Source organism: Hyperolius riggenbachi, chromosome 7 (assembly GCF_040937935.1).
Source record: "Hyperolius riggenbachi isolate aHypRig1 chromosome 7, aHypRig1.pri, whole genome shotgun sequence".
Taxonomy (NCBI): domain Eukaryota; kingdom Metazoa; phylum Chordata; class Amphibia; order Anura; family Hyperoliidae; genus Hyperolius; species Hyperolius riggenbachi.
In genome coordinates, this window is record NC_090652.1 from 104,319,624 (window position 1) to 104,342,188 (window position 22,565).

Here is a 22,565-nt window from a genome sequence, read left to right on the forward strand (position 1 = left end):
TCTGTGGAGTTTTTCTACAGGTCTTTATGGGAGCTCAGTTTAAAGGTGCCCATCAGCCATACAATAATTTCCTCAGATGCGATCAATAGATCGGTTTTGCGGGGTTGTAAGTTGTTAGAAGGTAATTATCGATTATTCGCATAAATTGGCCAGTTAGGGCACATTCTCACCTCAGATGCGATCATAACATTCAACATTCTGGTCAAATTCTGTATTCCAGTCGACCATAGTATCGTTTCATGTTGAGTTTCTCCACATACTATGTGGTATTTGTACAATTTGATCGTAAAAATCTGATCAATAGCATTTGAGGAAAATATTAAAGCATCAAGGGGCACCTTAAAGTATACCTAAAGCAGTAAAAAAAAAAAAAAAGAGAGATGGGACACTGTGCTTCAAAGAGTTTAGAGAAGTCACAGATGTTCTCTTCACACCTTCACCTGGATAAATGAGCAGCTGGGAGGGGAGGGGGGAAATAGGGCAGCTCCTATAGCTTTTAGAAACCAGGAAAAAGAAGTGGTGCTTGGTTGCCTTTGAGGTGAGTAAGGCCTTCTTCACACCCACAATTTTGACTGGCCAGTTTTACCACCTCCCTGAAATATGATACAGATTTTAAATTCTAAAAACAAAATGTTTAGGTAAGCTCTCACACTACATGGAAGTGGTAAAACTGGCCAATCAAAATTTGAGTCGCACACCTAAAACAAGCATGTGGCAAATGCAGTCGACCTTGAGTCAAACGTGATCTGCGTGCTTGTTCATGGTCTATGGCTAAAAGTATTAGAGGCATAGGATCAGCAGAACAGCCAGACAACGGACATTGTTTAAAGGGAAACATACACTTGCCTCCATAATCCCTTCAGGTGGCAGTTGAGGTGGTAGTGGTGGGAGGGCAAGCGAGAGGTATACCACTGTGGGAACTAATATTGAAGAAAGCCGTAGAAGTCAGACATTAGTGGTCTAGCATGATGGCTCATGAATGACATTGTAAATTGTCTCGGGGTCAACTGTACTTTGCGCAAATTCTCTACAGACCCTCATTCTTCTTAACAATCAGCAGTGTGTGTAGCTTTTAATGGGGACACTTACAAATGATTATTAGGTGAAATGTAATTACGTGAATAACGTGTGTGACTGAAAATGTAACAGCAACAGGCAGCCAGTCCCTGCAGGATATTGCTACAATAAATAATAATTCCTAATTCTAGTCATTCCTGTATTTGTATAGTGCTTTTCTCCTGGCAGACTCAAAGCACTTGCGAGGCAGCCACTAGAGGCATGCTCAATAGGCAGTAGCAGTGTTAAGGAGTCTTGCCCAATAACTCCTTACTGAATAGGTGCTGGCTTACTGAACAGAACCCTGGTCTCCTGTTTTTAGAGGCAGAGCCCTTAACCACTATCCAGCCACTGGGTGTGGAGTCGGAGTCGAGGAGTCGGAGTAATTTTTGGGTACCTGGAGTCGGAGGTTTCATAAACTGAGGAGTTGGATGATTTGTGTGCCGACTCCACAGCCCTGCTATAAATAACAGATCTCTGTCCGTCTAGTTTATCCAGGTGGTACTTCTATCTAATGCCTTCTGTCATTCTACTTTAAACAGCAGAATACAGCTCCATTCACTTGTGCCCGTGCATGCGTTTGTACAGCCCGTTATCCCATCAGCTGAAGTACCTAAGCTTGGCTCCTTATCAAAGGAAGAGCTAGCTGCACATTCATATAAACAGAGCCCTGATTCATATGGTGACCAGACTCTTGTGATATAATTATACCGCTCCAGCAGTTCTGTTTATGAACTGAGCTATGTTATTGCATTGTGGACTTTAGAAGCTGCTCTGTATTAATTGTATGAAGACGGATGGAATCATTGTGCTAATGTACATATTTGTATTAACCCTTTGTACACACGAGTGTATGCATAGTGACTTTTCAGCCAGCAATAAAATCACTGCTAGAATTGCTAAAAACCGCTAGTACTGGTTCTCACACTGCAGTAGTTTCATTGTGCTGATCAACCCCATCATGGATCTTTTGGTCAGATCAGTTCTTGCCCTAACTCTGTACCATGCATAGTGCTACAAACAGACGTGCATCATACCTCACTGAGAGCACACCGGGGCTGGTTTAAGAGTAACAATCACATGAGGTGCTTAGGGAGGAGTTGGGAAGGTGCACCAGCTTTCTCTCTGAACATAGAGCAGATCATCTGACCCCAAATTTAGACTGCTGAGCTGTAGGGACAATGCTGGCCACAAAGAGTTAATCTCTGCACAGCAGGCCAGTGATTGGCTGAAGGACATGCGGGATTAGCATTTGGCTTGTCTATGGCTGCATTAGCTTTTATGCAATCTTAGAGTAAATATACACTTTGTAACCAGTGACGTATCCATTACATCTTCATTATTAGCATGATTTGCAATTTTCTGCATCCACATTTTGAACTGACAGAATACAGGGTTTATTTATGAAACTGCATTAAAATGCCAACCAACCATTCACATTTTTCATGCAGTTTATTAAGCAGGCCCCTTATTTATGTGTTCAGGTCCTTTCGCAAACCAGTTACACTGCGCTGACCACCAGCATGGCTATTTAATAAGAAACCTGACAAGCTTTCAAAGCCTCACAAATCTAAAAGCATCATATGGTCCATCGCTGCAGTGATAGATGTGTAAGACCGCCTGGAGAGTCTCCAGATATATATAGATCGATGAGACGCAGGTGGTCTGAATAATGTTGTGACACATGTAGGGGAGATGGCACCTTTATCTGACCTGGAGATGTGAGAGAATTATGGCTGACTGTGGGATGTTTCTCCCTCCACCCCCACCCTTTACCACTGACTGCTGGTCTGCCTGCATTAGCTTGGATTAGAGCCTGATGCTTGGGTTCAGCCGGGTCAAAGGGATGCTTCCATTACTGGGCTAAGAGGATCATACTTCAATTTCAACCTATAAATCTGTATTAACCCTTTTATATTTTGAAAGCGCGATATACTGATGAGCAGAAAGTTCTCAGAATGTGCAAATACCCTCTCACCCAGCAAGCAGAAGCTACAAGCTACACTAGTAAATGAAGGCCACTAGCAGCTGATGACTTAGGTGGCAGCTGACTGATCAACTTATATTAAAGCTTATTGGTAGGTGACAGTTTTCATTTGTTAGCCTGGATTCCACTTCCTGGATTGGTGGAGATTTACCCATTAGGAGAGTATCTTGATGATTGTATTGCTGACCTCAAGGGCTTCCTTATTTTAAACTTAAATTCTATACTCTGATTACTTGGTTTATCAATACTCTATCTAATAGTACAACTTCAGGCAGATCATTCATGAGTCATCATAAAGAGCCTTAACCACTTCACAACTGAGGGGTTTTACACCTTCAGCATCCAAGCAATTTTCACCTTTCAACTCCTTCCATTCATTTGCCAATAACTTTATCTCTACTTATCAGAATGAAATGTGTTAAATGTGTTTTTTTTTATCACTAATTAGGCTTACTTTGGGTGGTAAATTATGCCAAGAATTATTTAATTCTAAATGTTTAATGGAAAAATAAGAACAAAATTGGAAAAAATCCTTATTTTTCAGTTTTCGGCCATTATAATTTTTAAATAATGCATGCTACCATAATTAAAATCCACGTAATTTATGTGCCCATTTGTACCGGTTATTACACCATTCAAATGATGTCCCTATCACAATGTCTGGCGCCAATATTTTATTAGGAAATAAAGATGCATTTTTTTTTCAGTTTTGCATCCATCATTAATAAAAAGCCCATAATTTATAAAGTAACAGTATTATACCATCTTGACATACATATTAAAAAAGTTCAGTCCCTAAGAAAACTATTTATGCATTTTTTATAATTGTACATTTATTTCATTGTATTTAAAAAAAAAAAAAAAATGTTGGTAACTATTGGGGTGTGTGGGAGGTAAGGGGTTAATTTAAAATGTAAAAACAGGTCTTTGCATTTAAAAAAAATACTTTTAGTTGTAGTTTTACTATTTGGCCACAAGATGGCCTCAGTCTTTTTTTTTTTTATACGTCCTGTAAGCAAAATATGTATGCTTACAGGAAGTGTACTGAAGATGGGAAACTTTTATTTATTAGAATGATCGTGCAGCTTCTCATAAAAGGCGCCGATAATTGCTACGGGGACTTAGATCAATGATTAGGAATTGCTTTCCCATTCATTGATCTCCTGGCGGGCAGATGGCAACATGAACGAGCGCACAAATAAGCAGGAGCGCTTACAGCAGTGGTAGCAGCGGGAGTACGTATATTTACTCCCCTGGGCGGTTAGATGAAGTCTGCAGGGGAGTAGATATACTGTACTGGAGCTGTGAAGTGGTTAATAAAGAGATAAATTCATGCTCTGCAAAAATAATCGTTGGGGGATGAATGTTTGCATGTTTGTCTGCTGATAATCTTCTTGCTAGTGCAGAAGATCCTCTCCCACTATCCCCTTCCTAGTGGTGATAGCCTGTCCCACTCCCCCTAGCCCTGCTCTTTGTATTTGTGCCCCACAGTGGCAGTTCCCCTGTGTGCTATGTACTATGAATAGTCTGTACAAGAGAAAGACCAGAGTGAGACCCCAAGATTGATGGGAGGCACACAGCCAACTACTCCATTGCCACTTTTCTATTACTTAACATTTTGGAAGGTGATTCAATAGCACATTAATGCAGTCTTCTGTAAGACTTGTTTTTGGCAAAATATGTTGGCAGCCCATGAAATCAGAATCAAGTTTAATGGACAATTACAGGGGTTGGTACCTGGAATTATTTTTGGCACAGACAAACTCTAGTACACCAGACAAGATATACAGTAATGTAGACGAACAGGTATTCAATAGTAGTACAGAAGAACAGTACAGTAACTCAGTCAAGACCATTCAAGGTGATGTAACATGGGTGGGCGACTACCCGGGTGTGAACGCTTGAGCCAGGGAGTGTGATTTGGAGGGAAGGTTGAAGAGATCAATGGCTTGGGGGACTCTTTGTAATCTGTACAGGTCGTTCGTGGAAGCCCCTGCATACCATACGATGATGGAAGAGCAAAGTATTGACTCAATGGCAGCAGAGTAGAAGCAGGTCATAAGATCTTGCAACATACCAAACTTTTTCAGCTGACGTAGGAAAAACGGCCATTGTTGGCCTGTTCTTCTGGATCATTGTGGCATTTGCCTCCCACCTTAGGTCGGTGGATATGGTGGTGCCTAGGAAACGTGTGTGCGGCACCCTGGCAACCTCCGTGCCTTTGAGTACCGGGGGGAGTTCCGGATGGCCTTTTCTGAAATCGATGATCAATTCTGCGGTTTTAGCTGTGTTCAGAACAAGCTTGTTTGCCTTGCACCAGTTGTCTGCAAGCTTGATAAATTGGACAGAGTTGTTTGTTGAGGTGCAGAAGTTTGTGTACAGCGAGAACAGCATTGGGGACAGGACACAACCCTGGGGGGCACCCGTATTGGTGACCCGCATCTGCGAGGAGAATGGTGCCTAGTTTGACTGCCTGAATCCTGTTTTTTTTATTTTTTTATAGTCCTTCAGCCAGCCTCAGAGGTTGGGATGCACTTTGAGGAGAGCTAGCCTGTCATAGAGGGATAATGATCAGGGATAATGGTATTAAAGGCGGAGCTGAGATCCAAGAGGAGGATCCTGACATAGGTGTTTTGTTTGGCCTGTCTAGGTGGCTCAGAATGTGTTCCAGTTCTTTGGGATGGTGATGATGGTGGAGATCTTTAGGCAAGAGGGAACCCTGTGTTCTTTTAGGGATTGTGAGAACAGGGAGGTGAGGACTGGGGCCAGTTGGTCTGCACAGGTTTTTAGGCAGAGGTTTGACACTCCATCTGAGCCCGGTGCTTTCCTGGGGTTGAGTATCTTAAGGTGTCTCAGTACCTCTGTTTCTGCCACACTGTGCGGCTGGGAGACCTGGGCTAGTGTGAACAGGGGAGGTCTCGGCAGGTGGCACCTGGTCTTGGGGTGCATTTACTTGGTTGTCTTCAAACCTACAGTAGAACCTGTTCAGGGTTTCCGCTAGCTTAGCCTGGGAGTCGTGTGTTGAGGTGGGCTCTTAATGTTTGTGCCCACCTTGAGACCTTTCCCGACTTTACGCAAATTGTTTGAGCTGAGGCTCAGCCTCAGTTTATCAGAGAACCTTCTTTTTTCCGCTCTCAGTTCTTGGTTGAGGGTATTTTGGCCTTCCTGAACTATTCTAGGTTGCTGCTCTTGTGGGCTGCCTCCTTGGCTCTACATAGCAGGCGTAGCTTGTTGCTGACCCAGGGTTTATTGTTGGGATACACTTTAATAGGATGCACATATTCTCGCAGAAATTGATGTAGGAAGTGACGTTGTCTGCCCATTCATCAAGATCGCCATTCGGTGGTGCAAGGGCTGGCCAGTCAGTCCAGTCAAAGCAGGCAAGCAGGCCTGTAGTGTTAGCTTTGCTTCAGTCATCCGTTTCTTGGTTGTCTTAAGGATTGGCTTGGAGTTCTGAAGTTGCCTTCTGTAGGTAGGCATCAGTTGGATGAGGCAATGGTCTGAGTTGCCGAGAGCTGCTCGAGGGACAGCCTTGTAGGCGCCCTTGAGGATGGTGTAGCAATGGTCCAGAGTGTTCAGGTTCCTGATTGGGCATGTGATGTGCTGTACGTAGCATCTCTGAGTGAAGGTTGGCTTGGTTGAACTCACTCATGATGATGAATAGGGAGTCTGGCAGGGCTATTTCCCATTTCGAGATGGTATCGCTTAGGGTGCGTGTGGCATTCTTGACATCTCCATGGGGGGGGGGGAGGGGGTGTATGGGTGTTTGGGGGATGATGTAGACCCCTGCGAGTACGAAGGAGGCAAATTCTCTAGGTGAGTAGTATGGTCTGCAGTTGATTAGGAGGACTTCGAGATCTGGGGAGCAGCTTTTGGTCAGGATGGTCAACTCGCCACACCACTTGGAGCTGATGTAGAAACGGACCCCTCCTCCCCTCTTATTACCAGATGAGGTGGAGTCCCTGTCCGCGTGAAGGAGGTTGAAGCCTGGTAGGTGCAGAGGGTCATCTGGGATATTGTTGTTGAGCATGTCTCTGTGAAGCACAGAGCAGGGGCAGGGGTGCTGTATTCGATTGAGGGCTTGTGGCTCAGTAACTGTATTTTGTCTAGCTTGTTGGGAAGGGAGTGGACGTTGGCTAGGAGAATGGATGGAATGGGAGTCCGCATCCCTTTCTTTTTCAGTTTCACCAGTGCTCCTGCTAGCTTCCCTCTATGGCGCTTAATTCTGTGACCTTGCGTGCAGTTTCTCATGAGGTGGTCAACATGATCACACATTACCTCATTTAGGTTAATAGCCTCTGGGAGTGCATTGTTCGATGCATGCTCCCGGTGTACTAGTTTGGCTCTGCTGAGGATTGTGCAATGGGTGATGAGGTGGATTTGGGCCTGCATCGTGAGGGGCCTGCAGGTGAAGGGGAGGGGACGCAGTGCAGTAGTAGTAATAATTGGCAGGCAGTATAAAACATACAGGACAAGTATTACAAACAATATTACAAGCAATACAATAAGATGGCAGTATCAGACAGTGTAAGGTAAAGCAGTTCTCAAGCAGATTGGCTTGGCTTCTAGCACACAGTAAACCAACCATAGAAGCAGTAGAAACAATCCGACCCACAAAGGTAGCATGGGGCAAAAAGTCAGTTTACAGGCTAGTACGCAGCATATAAAACAAGGTGTCAGAGATGGACCATGCTGCAGTCACAGGGCAACAGACCCACAGAATATAGCCAAAGTGCAAGCAAGTAACGTTTTAGTTTGCGGGCAGCACATGGAAGGCAAGCCTGGAGCAGTGCAAAATTGCAGGGGCTCTTGTGCCGAGGCAGCAGTGCAGTAGAGGGAGACAGTGGCTCTGGAAAAAAAGGCAGCGTTAGCAGCACAACTTACATGTGCGGCTCACCAGGCAGCTGGGTGGGCTGGGTGCCTACCTCGAATGGGTTCGAATCTTGTGGGTTCGACAGTGGCAGTGGCTAGGTAGTCCGGCGCCAGGGGTCCCTTGAGGGGTGGCTTAATGCTGGCGTGGAGCCCTGAGATTGATGCAACTGGGCTCTACTTGGTAGCTCAGTTGCTGGCAGTTCAGCGATCATTTAGTCACTTGTTTCTATGCTGAGCTTTTATCTGAGAGCCATGAGGGAGCCTACATTGGGCAGGTTTGAGAACCTTAATACAGCTACTTTTGTTCTTGAAACAACCCTGATCCACATAGAAATTTCAGCGAAGTTGAAGCCGTTTACCATTTTGTCCAAATTGGTTATCATAATTGTGATGCATTTTAACAACCAGGTAGAGTAACTATATTTCTAGGTGTTGTAGAGCCATGGATGGAAAGGAGAAACAAAGAGCAGTCATCCAGTTCTTGACCAAAGAAGGTTGAAGGTCCACTGACCTCCACAAAAGGCGCAAATAGTCTTCAACATTGGTTTTATTGTCTTTAAATGTTATCCACCTATCGTTATGTATTACTGTTATCAGTTGTTGCCACACGCTATCCTTTGAGCCTTCTGTGTTTTCTCCTTGGGCCAAGAACTTGATAACCGCCAGCAGGGAGCCCTGGGTGGGCAGGGGCAACTAACTATCCCTGAGAGAGAGCCTTGGTGTACGTAGACTGTGCTCTGTATACCTCAGCTATGATGCTTTCAAAGGTGTGGTTACCAGCTGAGCGGCACACAAGGCATACCGTCTGCTCGCTTTAATGGAATTGACAAATGTTGCCTAAGCATAAACCTTCACGTACAGATGATGTAAGGTAGAGCAGGGCCTATATTTTACTGCCAGAAAAGCACTTGACCACTCTCAGCACATGATTAGCTGAACGGCACACTCAGGCTGGGCTGCAGAGTCTACGTCTCTGGTTCAGGCTAATTACAGCTTAATGGCTCAGTTGAGCAGTAGACAAGTGGTAGAGGAAAGGTTCTGCTGGGAAGATGAACAGCTGGTGGGAGCAATGAATTATAGAGAACATCTGTCAGCTTCCATTGGCTGTGTAAAGAAGCTGCGTGCATGCTTGGCTCTGCTGCCCATACACAGGCCTACATGCGGCAGGTCTCCAGAGAGAGACATGAAATATTCAGAGGTGTCTTCATTCAGAATCTAACAAGAAGGCTGTGGTGGAAGGATTAAAGGAATACTACCAGCGAACTGTAATAAATAGTAGGATGTGTTACTTTTATCGCTAGCAGTCTTCTGCTGAATTCAATTAAACTTTGTATTGGCCAGCTGATTAGATTAAAATCATCTTCTCAGTTGGGAGATTTAATCTTCTGCGGTCTGCCAGATGTCTAGGAAAATGACGTGTGTGAAACTGCAGGCCTGAGAATTGTTTTTATTTTATTATTATCAGTATATGCATTTAAAGTGAATCTGAAGTGAGAATAAAGTTGATATGATTTGTATGTGTAGTACAGCACAGATATGAGTCTCCTATTCTTTCCAGTATAGGAAGAGGTTAAACTTCAGTTGTTATCTATGTGAAAGAGCTTCTCTGCGCAATAGTTTGTCTTTGAACATCTTGGGGGGGGGGGGGGGGGTTGTTAGGAGGGACAAAAAACATTTCAGGGAGAATAAAATATATGTAAAGAAGCCATTAGTAAGGACCTCATATTATATCTCATCCACTTAGAAGATTTACAAATGGTTATTGATAATTTGCTGTATTTGGAGCTGCTTTGTTTGTAGGGCTTTAATATAGACTGTAAATTACCATACATAATTCAGAAGTGGACTTTAAGCAGATTTAGGGCCCACAGGATACAGACGTCTGTTCTGGACAGCATATGAACAAGCTGAGTTTTGACATCCCTATAAAAATGTTATGTCTGTTGATATCCATGGTCTTTTAAGAAATCCTGTAAGTAGCATTTCAGGACTTGTTAGGTCTTCTCACACAGTTTATGATCTTGTCATTTCACTTTACATTTATGTATTCAGACCTCCATTTACAGCCGCTGCTGCTGTTGGGCCCACTTGCGTGTCTAGCAGTGACACATGTAAACACGCAATGCACATTTTATATTAAAGCTTTTTTCATCCATATTCCCTAAAGGGCTCAAATTCTGCCTTCCTGCTCAGTATTGTATTGTTCCTAAACTGGAATTGTAGAAGACCTGCAGAAATGATAACCAATCTTATGCCTTCTTTTGTTACAGATATTTTACACTACTATCTCTCCTGTAATCCTGGGTCTACAAATCCTTTTCAGCAGGTACGTCACACACTTTACTTTTACGGTAAGCGTAAAATACTGATTTTTGTATTGTATTTGTAATGTGGTTTTTTTTTTTTGTAACTGGGCAAATATGAAACCTGGCAGATACATTTATGAAATGTTTGGAACCAGAAGGTGGCGCTCCTGAGCAAGCAGGGCGGCAATCTTGTCTTGCTGCACTGGAGTGTGATTGCCTAGACTGCTGCATGACTTGTACAAAATTAAAGATGGCCGTGCATCAGGCGACTTGGAGGTTGAACAACCATCCAATTTGATTATTATAATCGAATTGGATGAGTCTGTGCCACCAAGTGCATGCCTGACCGACAAAGCGACCAATTTCGTGACGGAAATTGGTCACATTGTTGAAAGCGCATGCTGCAAGATGTCAGGCCAAAGCTGGTTGGTCGGGTGCGCGGCGGGAACCTGGAGGTCGGCCTGATGTTATCGTCGGGGAAGGGCAGCGAGCTGTGGCGAACGTCTGCGGGGAGAGCTGCGCCAAGGGACATGCTGGGAGCTTGGGGCTGGAGGAAGCCCCGGGTAAGTAGCGCTTATTTTCTTTGAATATGCCTGATAACTCCTTTGAGTGGACTTTTGGCATCCATATCTGCCGACATGGCCCCTCAGTTTCTGGCCAAAGTCAGGTGAAGGGATCGATCAGGCATGCTGGAAAATCTTGGTTGCAGGGGTTGATTGACTTTCGGACATGACATACCCCCGGCCGTGGTGCTCCCCCCCCCTTTCCCCACCCAAATAGTATGTGTACCCCTGGGCCCGTGGTGAGTGTTGCAGGGTCACCTGTCCACTGACACTACTTCTCGCCTCCTCCCGTGCCAGCATCTTTCTCTGTTGTCTTTCTCCATTGCCACTGATTGCCTGTATCACATGACACTGCATTTACTGACCTCGCTGCATGCGGTGGTGTCGCACGGTACAGTTGCCCTCAGCTGTTCAAAAACGTGCTGGATACAGGCGGTGAAGAGTTGTGACAGGTGAGCCTGCAAAACTCGTCATGGGGGTGGGGCTCTGCGGTGTGTGGCCAGGCAATAAATCCCTCGCAGATCAGATTCGATGAGAGAAGGGTGGCAGATCGAGAGGTGTATGGGTATCAGAGCCCCTGAGGATTTCCATAGGGCAACATTATCTGTTTTTGCATCAGAAAACCGTGATTCTTGGCATGTGTGGCCCCCTGCCTAACAAACTCTCTGCTTGGTAGTTCAGTGGTTTTCCCTTGGGCAGTCTGCTGCCTGGAAGCTCTCCTTGACCTGAGTCTCTCTCTATCTCTTGAATATTTGAACAGGCGAAGGACTTGTGTACATGCTATTTGTGTTTTGCTTCTGATGTGCTTTTCTGAAGGACCTTGAGTGGAGTGCTTCAGTTTTGAATGGGATTTAAAGTAGTGCTGACTCTCTTGCTTGTCATGCATTGTATGTTTCTGTAAATTCAAGGTGTCTTTCTGCTACATACTAGCTGCTCTTTTCATAGTGTTGGAAATCGAAAGGTATTTTAAGGTGGAACTGCAACCAAAGGATTGAACTTTATCCCAACAGTAGCTGATGCCCCTTTTCCCATGACAAATCTTTACCTTTTTCTCGAATAGATCATGAGGGGGGTCTGTGTGGCTGATATTGTGGTGATACCCCTCCCACAGTGTGATGGCTTGACCATGGTTCTGACCGTTTGCGATCTGTGAACCTCATTGCATTGTGGGAAATAACCAGGGTTGTGGAGTTGGAGCAATTTTGGGTACCAGTAGTTTGAGTTGGAGGTTTCATAAACGGAGGAGTCCGAATCGTGAGTCGGATGATTTTTGTACAAGCTCCACAGCCCTGGTAAGTATTAGACTAAGGAGTACAACAATTTTGGTTACCTGGAGTTGGAGTCAGTCTGTGGATTCATAAACTGAGGAGTTGGAGGATTTTTGTACCGACTCGCGTGTCACTTCCTGCTTGGCCGGATGCCTGGCAGGGAATACAGTGTAGTAACGCGGTATTCCCTGAAGGCTTGTTTTATGCGGTGCAACGCTAACGCCAATTTGTAGTGTAAAACCAGCCTCAAGCATCGGTCGGAACAACACTTTAAGTCATGCTTTGTGTAAGCTTGATTTTAGATTTTTTTTTTATTCACTCACAACCGCCACCTATCATTCTGCAATGACCCAATTATAAGCAGAGGATTGCTATGTGGCTATTTACGTTGGCATAAAATCTCAGTTTGTGTTGCGGTGGATGTCTGAATCGCACACCTGAAACAAGCATGTGGCTATTCCAATCAGACATCAGTCAGAAACACCTGATCTGCATGCTTGTTCAGGGTACATAACGTGCACACTGCTTACCTGTTACGGTCCTGCTGTTACAGGGAACGCAACTATGAACCCGAGCCCACAAAGCTCTCCACAATCTACCTCCCCTGTGCAACTCCTCACTTGTTTCCAGATACCAACCCAATCACAATCTCAGATCTGCACATGACCTGCAGTGTTGTCCTCCTCTAGAATTACCTCATTGCATTTATATACACAAGATTTTGCATGTGCTTCACCTCCCCTCTGGAATGCCCTCTCAAAACACATCCGTCACTCTCCAACCTTTGTTACCTTTAAACGCTCGCTCAAAACGAACTTTTTCCGACAAGCATATGCTCTACCTTAGGCCACTTCCCCTTTGTCCTAAGGCCAAGATGCACTCCTAAATATCCTAAAACACAATGCTTCTAGGTATGTTTATTGTATACTATCCCACCTTTTGTTCCCCCCCCCCCCCCCTATCAGTTTATATAAGCTCCCAAGGGTAGGGTACTCTCTCCCTTTTGTGTCTTGGAATTCATTATACATTTTATTCATCATGTTACTTATGTCAATGTAATTACCAGTTCTGTATTTTGTATCAATTCTGTATTTTTCACTAATTATGTATTTTTGCATATTGGTGTATTCCATTTGTATTATTATGTACCCCATGTTCATTTCTTACTTTGTACAGCACCACAGAATATGTTGGCACTTTATAAATCAATAATAATTATATGAACCAGCCCTAAAAGTATTGGAGGCAAAGGATCAGCAGGACAGTTAGGCAAATTGCATTGTTTGAAAGGGAAATAAACATGGCCGCCTCCATATTCCTCTCAGTTCAGGGGTACTTTAGCCCCTCTGAGGGACAGTGCTGCTGAAAATGCACATTTTCACCTCTCTGGGTCCTCAGTCAATACTGTGTTGTATTATATAAAATTTATCAAATTTGTATTCTTCAGAGCTGGACAGCTGCTGGATTACTACTGATACACATAGATGGAGTAAAACTTCAGCAGTCTACTATTACTACAGTTTATGATTATGAGTTACTGGAAATATGTCTTACGTTATCCATTTAGAAAACATTGGTTATGTATAGTGCAGATGTTACATAAAGAGCTGTATCCTTTGGAACACATAGGATTTCATGTACATTTTTATTCAATGCCTTACAGATGTTGTCAAGCGGCCACAAAGCTCTAGTGGACATGCAGGATGATGTTCTGGAGCTCCTGCGGTCAGCTGTGAAGGCCTATCCCAAGTCTATGGTGAGAATACAAACTGGTAACAGACACTTCTTCAGTGGTGGTTTATCACTGCAGTCTAGCCTAGGTTATCATTGTAGTTAGGCTTGAAACGTGTGTGGTGGTTCTACAGGTTGGCCACTTTTTAAGTGTCAAAGCTGGCCTGTAAGGGCGGAGTCACCTGGGCAACTTCCAAGCAGAAGAGTTTTTGTCGTCCCTTCCCTCTGGTTTATCGCAATGTTGTGTTTTGAGTCCCCAGGTGGATGTGTAAACACAAATGCAGCCGAGGCTAGAAGCTTCATGCAGCATCTTGGAAAATTCAATCGGTCGGCAAAGCGGTGCCTGTACCCTTTTTGAGGCGATTCCGCCTCAATGGAAGGTATAGGAAGAGCGCTAAACGCTCACAAAATCGCTTTGTGGGGTGATTGCGTTCACGGTTTAAATAAAAAATACATTGTATTTATTCTTTTCCGGCTCAACGAGTTTACTTACTGACTTGTCAGGGAGTGAATTAAAAAAATCGCTCGGGAAAAGCACTTAGAAAAGCGCTTTTCACAAAAACTGAACACCCACCCAAGCGCCGGGAATCGGGAAAAAAAAGTGACAAAAAAACCCCAATGTTGTGAACGCGAATGGAACGCAATGTGAACGAGCCCTAAGAGAAGATAATAGTAGGTTTTATTCCACTATTGGAGGTGCAGCGACCAATTATGGTCATCCTTCAGCTCCTACACAAATGTTGAGGGGGTGTGGGAGGCGCTTGAGAAAAAGGTGTCCAAGCACTATGAAGAATGCCTGCCAGTTCAGTGTTTCAAGGTAGCCTCACAAGATAAGGTAAAAAGATTATATTTTACTGTTTTTGGATAAAAATCAGATGCACTGAAAAAATGTAGTGTTTTGGGTTTTTTTCCCCCTGAGAGTGATAAAGGTCTCATTTTTTTTTTTTTTTACTATAAATCGTCCAGAAGACGTGGAAATAGTCTGATCAAATTTACCGAAATTTGAGTGCGGTAGAACAGATTGTCAGTTTCTTGATTGGTTTTCCCAAGCAAGTTTTTCAGAATTTTGATTTTTTTCTATAATTAAGAAAGAATTCAACACATGTGATACATTGGTTAGATGCTTCAAAAGTTGCAATCAATTGGGAAAAACGTATCCTAATGAATAAAATAAAATAATTTTGGTGTGTGGCCACCTGCAGACTGAGTGTGAACAGGCAGTACTCACTTTTATATAGTCTGTCAAGTTTTGACATAATTTATACATTAGTGATTGTTTTATAGGAACCACTTGTGAAAATTCAAGGAGTTCTGAACTCCACTGAAGTGAACCTGCAGCACCTCACGGCTCTGGTGGATTGCCGGAGCTTACATTTGGTAAGTGGCGATGAACCCTTCTGTCATTTCCTGAAGCAACTGCTCAAGGCTCCGATTCTTTCTTCTGATGCAGCTGACCAGCGTATCGCTAGCGGTAAATTATTTATTTTGGGGTTAACAAAGGAGAAGTAGTAATCTCTTCTGGAGACGGAAGTCCTCTGTGCTTGATGCAAAGAATTCCAGGCATATTTGACAATCTTTGTACGATTTGTTCAGCCAATAGCGTTCAGAGCTGCTCATGTGGTGTGAGGTGATGGTGTCGCTACGCCCTGAATGCTTTCTGATTCGGAAGCCATTAGTCATCAGTCATTTGTTGAATGAGGTCACTACTGAGTAGTGTACAGTTAGGGTGCCCATACATCAAAGCAGGTGCTCACGGCACCGGCCTCATAGCGCCTGAGTTGGGCGTCGCTATAGCCGGACCCCAAATTACTTCTCCTTCCAAGTTGTCACTGAGGGGAATAGTGTTTTACACTGCCAGGAATTTGAGCGGTAGCAGGGGGAGCCGTCATTCGACTTTTATACATCGATTTTTGACCAATTCGATCATAATGATCCAATCAAGCAAAGATCAATGCTGCAACATGGCCCCCTGATAGATTGTTTTGATCCATTTCCAGCCAAAATTGATCAAAGGTGGAATGCTGGAAAATCTTGGTCGCAAGTGCTTGATCAGGTGCACGGCTGTAACAGTGTTTGATTTCCCAACAAACCTCTGGTCTCCCAGTGTATGTGTACCCAGGGATGGGCTTTCGAGTAGTAAACTACTTAAATTTGAAATTGTAATGAAGTCAGTGTAACAGCGGGCTGGGGGGTTAACTTAACCAGAAGTCTTCGGGCCGCCTGCATTTCATTACGCATCATAGGCGTAATTAAAACATTAGTGAGCATTACTCACTACCACGCTTCCTCTTTCAAGCTGGAAGGAGGAAGCGTGGAAGTGAGTGGTGGAACACGGCTTTCATTACACCTATCACTCGTAATGGAACGCAGACTACCCGAAGACTTTTGGGTAAGTTAAACACCCCCCCCCCCCCTGTACCGTCGTCGCAGGTGAAGTCATTTGGCTTCATTTGAATTTCAAATTCGAGTAGTTTACTACTCTAAAGCACATCCCTGTGTGTACTCTCCAGGCCCGTGGTTAGTGTTGCAGGCCCACCTGTGCATTGGCACGACTCCTCGCCGCCTCCTGTGTCTGATATCTTTCTCCATTGTTGCCAAGTGCCTTTAACCACATGACCCCACCACACCTACTGACGTTACTGTGCAGTGGTGTCACGTGGTACAGGCATCCCCGGTGGCAGTTCAGAAAGACGCGGGACTGGGGAAGATCTTTGCCAGCATTACAGGTGAGCATGCGACTCTCGCCATGGTCCCAGGGGAACACACATGGGTGAGGCAACCAGCAGAGGTGGCGGCACTAGGACGATTTCTAATAATTTCATGCTAAAAATCTCTGTAGTGTGTGGGCAGGCAATAGATCCCTCTCGGGATCTCAGTTTAATATCTGATGGTCAATCTGGTGGCAGATGGGAGGTGTATGGGCACCTTTAGCTTAACATTCGTTTGCATCATCACCCTATTTTACCACAAGGGGCTGCAAAAGCAATGAAAGTCTATGGAGACTTTCACACTTATTGTGGTTCCTTGCGGTGCACCGTATCCGTGGCGACGCAAGGGCAACAGCGCATTACGCATGGTGCTTGGCATAATGGAATTCTTTGGGCGACACACTGTGTGAATGACGGAGCGCGGTGGTGACGGCACGCATGCGCGGACTGACAGGAATCCCAGTGATGTACTTCCTGTCCTGCAGAAAGTACATCCCTGAGCGGGGGCAGCGCTATGCATAGGACGCTGTTGGCGCACTCTGCTACAAGGTCTTGTGGTTTTTCATTTTTTTCGCTGCGGTGGGATGCGGCAGGAGCATGGTATCCCCACCGTAAACGCTAAAAATAATTGTAAAACCGGCCTTAGGCTTTCTACATGAAGCTGATAACATTCCTGAGGAAAAATGTATCTTAAGAATTGTTGCATTTGAAATCTGAGAACAGGGAGGAGCCTCTGGTTGCAGGTTCTGTGATGCAGTTTTGTCTTCCATTTCCTGTCAGGATTATGTCCAATCTCTAACTGGTTTCTGCTATGATGGAGTGGAGGGGCTCATATACTTGGTTCTCTTCTCCTTCGTCACCGCCTTGATGTTCAGCTCCATTGTTTGCAGTGTTCCCCATACCTGGCAGCAGAGGAGGTATGTGAGTAGCAGCTTATTATTTATCTGTGTTCTCATGTGAGCCTGCAGGGGGAGTGTGTGAGTTAATGCCTGGGTGCAAAGAAGCAGGATACTAATGACCACACTAGATTCATTATTTGCAAAATCTATACAGCACTGACATATTAAGGTGTAGCTGCAGTCGGAGAAGGAATGAAGAAAACTGTTAATACTAGCCTTTAATGTATAGGGAACAGCTAGAACAGTGGTGGAAATCCGTATACAGACCTCTGGGGATATATTAGGATACCTTATTTGAGTACACGTTGTGGCAACACTGCTTAACCCTTTAGCAGCCAATTTATTTAGAGGCTTGCAAGTATTTCAGGCCAATTTACTTTAGCACATTTTTTACTTATTATATTTCCTTGCTTCTAATTAGTACTGCTGTAATGTGTATTTATGGCCACTTGTCACTAGGGGCAGTGTGAGGTAATAAGAGAGAACTTCTGCATTCAATTTCTATATTTTCTGCTAGCAGAGAGACATCAAAGCATTCCAAGAATTCTTAACACGAGTTCCGCCGGCTGAGGTCAAAAGCAGCGCACTTATCTTGAGACCACTCTATTGATGCTGCTAATGGGTTAAATTGGGTGCCGGGTGGTGCACTAGTAGTAAAATATTGTTAAAGTACCAATATTGCATAATGCACTACAGGGTTCCCATTCTCACTTGAACCCCTCCTACTAAGTGCCTAAACTGAAGCATCCCCCCCTCCCCCCCCCCCCCCCCATGCTTAACCCCCCCTCTTCCCTTCTAATGCTTTGAGAAAGCAAACGATATGTGATTTTCTGAAATCGCCATCGCTACACTTCTGATATATTTCAATGACTACAATTTTTATGCGCTTATGTGCTATCATTCTGCGCTTTAATTTTGGGCTGCAAGTCTGCATTATTTCATCTGTGTAAGAATCACGCTTCAGTGCAAGTCGATGGCAATCCATACATTTTTTGTTTTTGCTAAAAAATCCTTTTTAAAGTTTTAGACACATTTTTCAAATGTGAACTAACCTAATTGTTATGCACGGAAATATTGCAAACTGAAACATCACATACAGACACCTACAAAAGTTCCTACAGAAAAGACCTGAAAAATTGCAAATGCAAAATTGTGCATGTGGGAAATCACATGCAGAATGTGTAGCAAGTGGGAATGTCCCCCAAAACTGCAGCAGCTGCTGAGAGCATCTTTGAAAGGGTTCTGTAACGTAAGTAACATAAATATTTTTATATTTCTAAAGTGATTTTCACAAAAGCACAATGGTAGCACTGTTACTGCCGTTTTACATAACATTGCAGTTTACTGTTGCTTAGTACACCCATTGGCAACATTAACATCTGCCGCAAGCTTCCCACAGTCATAAGCATACACTCAGAGGCTATTTAGTGAAACGCTGAGAGTCTGATCTGCTAAAGCTCCAGTAAGCTCGGCTGCAGGAAACCATTCCATTTGTACCATTTGTGTAAACGGTGACCATGTGATCACACTCTGCATGCTTACCAACCAGCCATTGCTGTGACCTGATGTGACCCAGGCAGCAGTGTTGACCAGCAAATAGCAGGTGATTGCTACGCTATCACCATGTAGTGAGGTCTTTATACAATGCTTCAGCCTCTATCTATTTCATTATTAATTTGGAAGCCTCTTAACTCTCTCTATTAAGGAGGCCACTAATGATACAATCGATTACGAGCGATTCTTGTTATGAACAATTGCAAATTATCATTTGGGACCACTAATGGACAAAAATCTTCTATCCGATCAGATTAATGAAATCGATCCGAATTTCGGTTTGATCCTATCAATCTGATCGGATTGGTTAGGAGGTTTTTGTCCATTAGTGGTCCCAAACGATCATTTACAATCGTTCATAGGAATAGTTTGCAATCGATCATTAAGAAAATTGTATCATTCCTGGCCACCTATATGCTGTGATAATGTGATTTAACTATCCGGTTTTCTGCTTAATAGCCTGGCTAAATCCCAATATTTTTAGATTCCCTGGTATCTGGCACCGGCAGGGATCGCTGTATATGTGCTTGCTGGTTCCTTGAGCAACCTGCAGAGAAAGCACAACCCCTCCCCCCATGCAGGATAGTACACTCCCCCGTGCAGGATAGTACACTCACCGAGCCTCCAGCGATGTCCTGTAGCTCCCAGTGGGCTCCTGGAGGTTTACCGACGTCCTCCATGCACGTCTCCCGGCGTGTCTGCTGGAAGCTGCCGGTTAGTTGAGACTTCCAATTGCCTGAGTTCCAGAGAATGGCGACTTTAGATAGCCGTATATAGAATGGAAAAGAGCCAGCACCGCTGTGATTTTTGTCCTGAATAGAGAGAATCTCTCAGTTTTTCTCCTTTGTGACACCCATGACTGGGCTGCGGCAGAAGGCTAAAGCTTGAGGCAGGGAACACACTTGACTGTTTTCGTACGCGTTTTCTGCACAGAAAAACTGAGAACTCATGTTAATCAATGGGCTAGTACACACTTAATATTTTGTTCGCGCGCAGAAAAAAAACTGACATTCTGCATCATGACTCTGCACATTTTGTCAGTTTTTTGTATTAATTACATTAGCTGCTGTGAAAAAACGCACGCGTTTTCCGGCATAGAGACACACTTGTTGTGCAGAAAAAGTATGCAGGAAAACGCGCGCGGAAAACTGAAAGACAAGTGTGTTCCCTGCCTCATACATGCGCTAGATGAAATTTGGCCGAAGGGTCTGATAATGTCCACCTCTGCTGAGAATCTAGCGTGTGTACTGTGGACCCCGACACATACACCAGCGCTCAACCTGTCAGATTCAGCTGATCACTGGCCAAGAGCATTGTTCTTGCCACTTCAGCCGCAGGGTGACGTCATTCTGGTGTCACTCCATTTACCCTCCTCCTCTTTAGCAACAGTACACGTCTAGCCTGCAGGCCACCGACGCATCTGTATAGCCCCGGCAGCACAAAGTTACCCGGAGATTGGGTTTAGCGATGTTGAAACATCTGTAAAAATTACCAATATTCTACTCTTGTATTGGCAGATATCAATAATGTTACCGATACTGTACTAACGGCTATCCCGGGCAACCAAATTACCACGGCACCCTTTGTACATGTGTACTGAAGAAACGCATAAACATTATTTTCTACTGTATATGGTGTCCCAAAGCGTAAAGACTACAGCGCTACTGCCACCTAGTGAATGTGTTCTGAACTACATTTTTCTCCCGAACAAATTTCCAAAGCAGTTAGCGTGTCAGACATAGGAAGACGTCTTATGTCGGGCCAGAATTCCTACCTTTTTCTATATGGCAATCCTGCTAATATTTTCTCTGGGTAAAGCATTGAAAGTATGCATTGATTGTAAGCAAGAGGTAACTACACATCCTAGTTTTACCCCTACCCCTGCCAAATTTAAACAGGCTTTGCAAAAATTGAGTAGGTCCTGTTATCCAGCATTTGATTTTTTTTTTTTTATGATTTTTTTTTTTTTTTTATGATTTTTTTTTTATTATTATTATGTTGTACTAAATCTGGCACTTTGGTCAAATGCTGTTAAAATGCAACAAAATGCTGACTTATATGTAAATAAAACCCTATTTAGCCACAAAACAAATACTACCCAAGTATACAAACCCATAAGCTAGATACACTCATCTGAGAATCTTTAAGGTGTCACCCGACCTCGCATTTGCATCTGGCATTCTAGATATTAAGTAATAGTGACACTGGAGCCTGTTGCTCCCCTCTGATCCCCTTCCTGCTCGAAGCCGCCCCTTGTTGCCATCCCATCGTCTCACCTCCCCCTCTCCATAGCTGCAGAAGGCGATGCTAGTCTGCGGGCTAGTGATGTAGCTGTACAGCATTCTGCCCAAGAGATTGAATTCCAATCCCTACGTCAGACAATAATTGTGCATATGTAAGATTTAGCTTTGCATTAGTATGATAGGAGTAAGAAAAAGTGAATATTGACATATTATGTGGGTTTTCTGTTTATACATCAGACCAGGGCAGTGTGTGAAGACGTGAGGTGTATGGAGTGTTTGCGCATTAACATTGTACTATTCACCTGTCTGTATTGCTAAGTCCTAGTACACACAGGCAGACCTGTGACCAACCTTTCAAGCAATTCACCATTCTGTATTATTTCCCATTTGATAATAAGTCAGGCGTTCTATTTGAGGGCTCTTCTGTCAATCATTTGTTCTTTCCGTGGTTTCCGTACTCTATCACATGGCATCAGATATTTGCCTATGTACACAGCACAATGGATCAGTCGATATTTCCCCCGACATCTGATCACTCAACAACCGATAAAGCATTTGTTTATTAGTTGTTTCCAATCCTGCCTGCAGAAGAATTGCCTTTGTTAGTTCTGCTTGATCATTTAATCAGCAAGTTAATTGAAATGGAGAAGAATATCTGCTTGTGTGTGCTAGGCATTGGTCTGTCACTAATAATAGCCATGTACCAGTATACAGTATAAAAGGTTATTCTGAATAATGCAGTTAATAGAAATGGCACAAACTGAATTTAGCAATGTGGCCATTTTGACATTTAACAGAATATTTTTTGGAGTAGGAACACTGTTTTTAATGAAGGGGCCATAGCAAAAGTAATGTGTTCAACCTCTGATATCTATTACATGGAATCTGAGTGAGGGGGCTATGGAGGCTGACATATGTATTTCCTTTTACATAATGCACATTGCCTGGCTGCCCTGCTGATCCTCTATACCCTGAACAAGCATGCAGCCCAGATGTTTCTGACAGAAGTCTGACTGGATGAGTTACATGCTTGTTTCAGGCGGGTGAGTCAGACCCTACTGATGCCTGAAAGATCAGCAGGGCTGCCAGGCAACTGGTATTGTTTAAAAGGAAATAAATATTGCAGCCTCCATATCCCTCTCACTTAAGGTTCCCTTTAATTGATGTAATACATTTCTGCTGTTCATTTGATTTGTGATGGCCTGATTTATTTAATTGTTTGGCGCTAGTTTAGTTTTAGCAGGAAACCTCATAGCGGACAGTTCTCCAATCAGCACTGTCTACAGTATGAAGCATTGTGATTGGCCGAATTGTGTGGGCGTAGTTTACTACGACCTATCTGAAACCTAGCAGTTCAAGAGGGTGCCACCCACCCAAT

The 22,565-nt window shown here is 43.8% G+C and overlaps 1 protein-coding gene across 4 annotated transcripts in view; it reads left to right on the top strand.

Moving 5' to 3' along the window:
- Positions 1–22,565, top strand: part of TTYH3 (tweety family member 3) — a 191,562-nt gene that overhangs the window by 131,444 nt on the left and 37,553 nt on the right. For 3 of the 4 annotated variants that reach the window (XM_068244469.1, XM_068244471.1, XM_068244470.1), the window contains exons 8-11: positions 10,186–10,241; positions 13,716–13,808; positions 15,068–15,160; positions 17,272–17,408. In XM_068244469.1, the coding sequence (XP_068100570.1) occupies positions 10,186–10,241; positions 13,716–13,808; positions 15,068–15,160; positions 17,272–17,408 (379 nt within the window). Of the gene's footprint in view, positions 1–10,185; positions 10,242–13,715; positions 13,809–15,067; positions 15,161–17,271; positions 17,413–22,565 lie in introns of all 4 variants that reach the window. The other variant, XM_068244472.1, reaches the window with a different exon arrangement.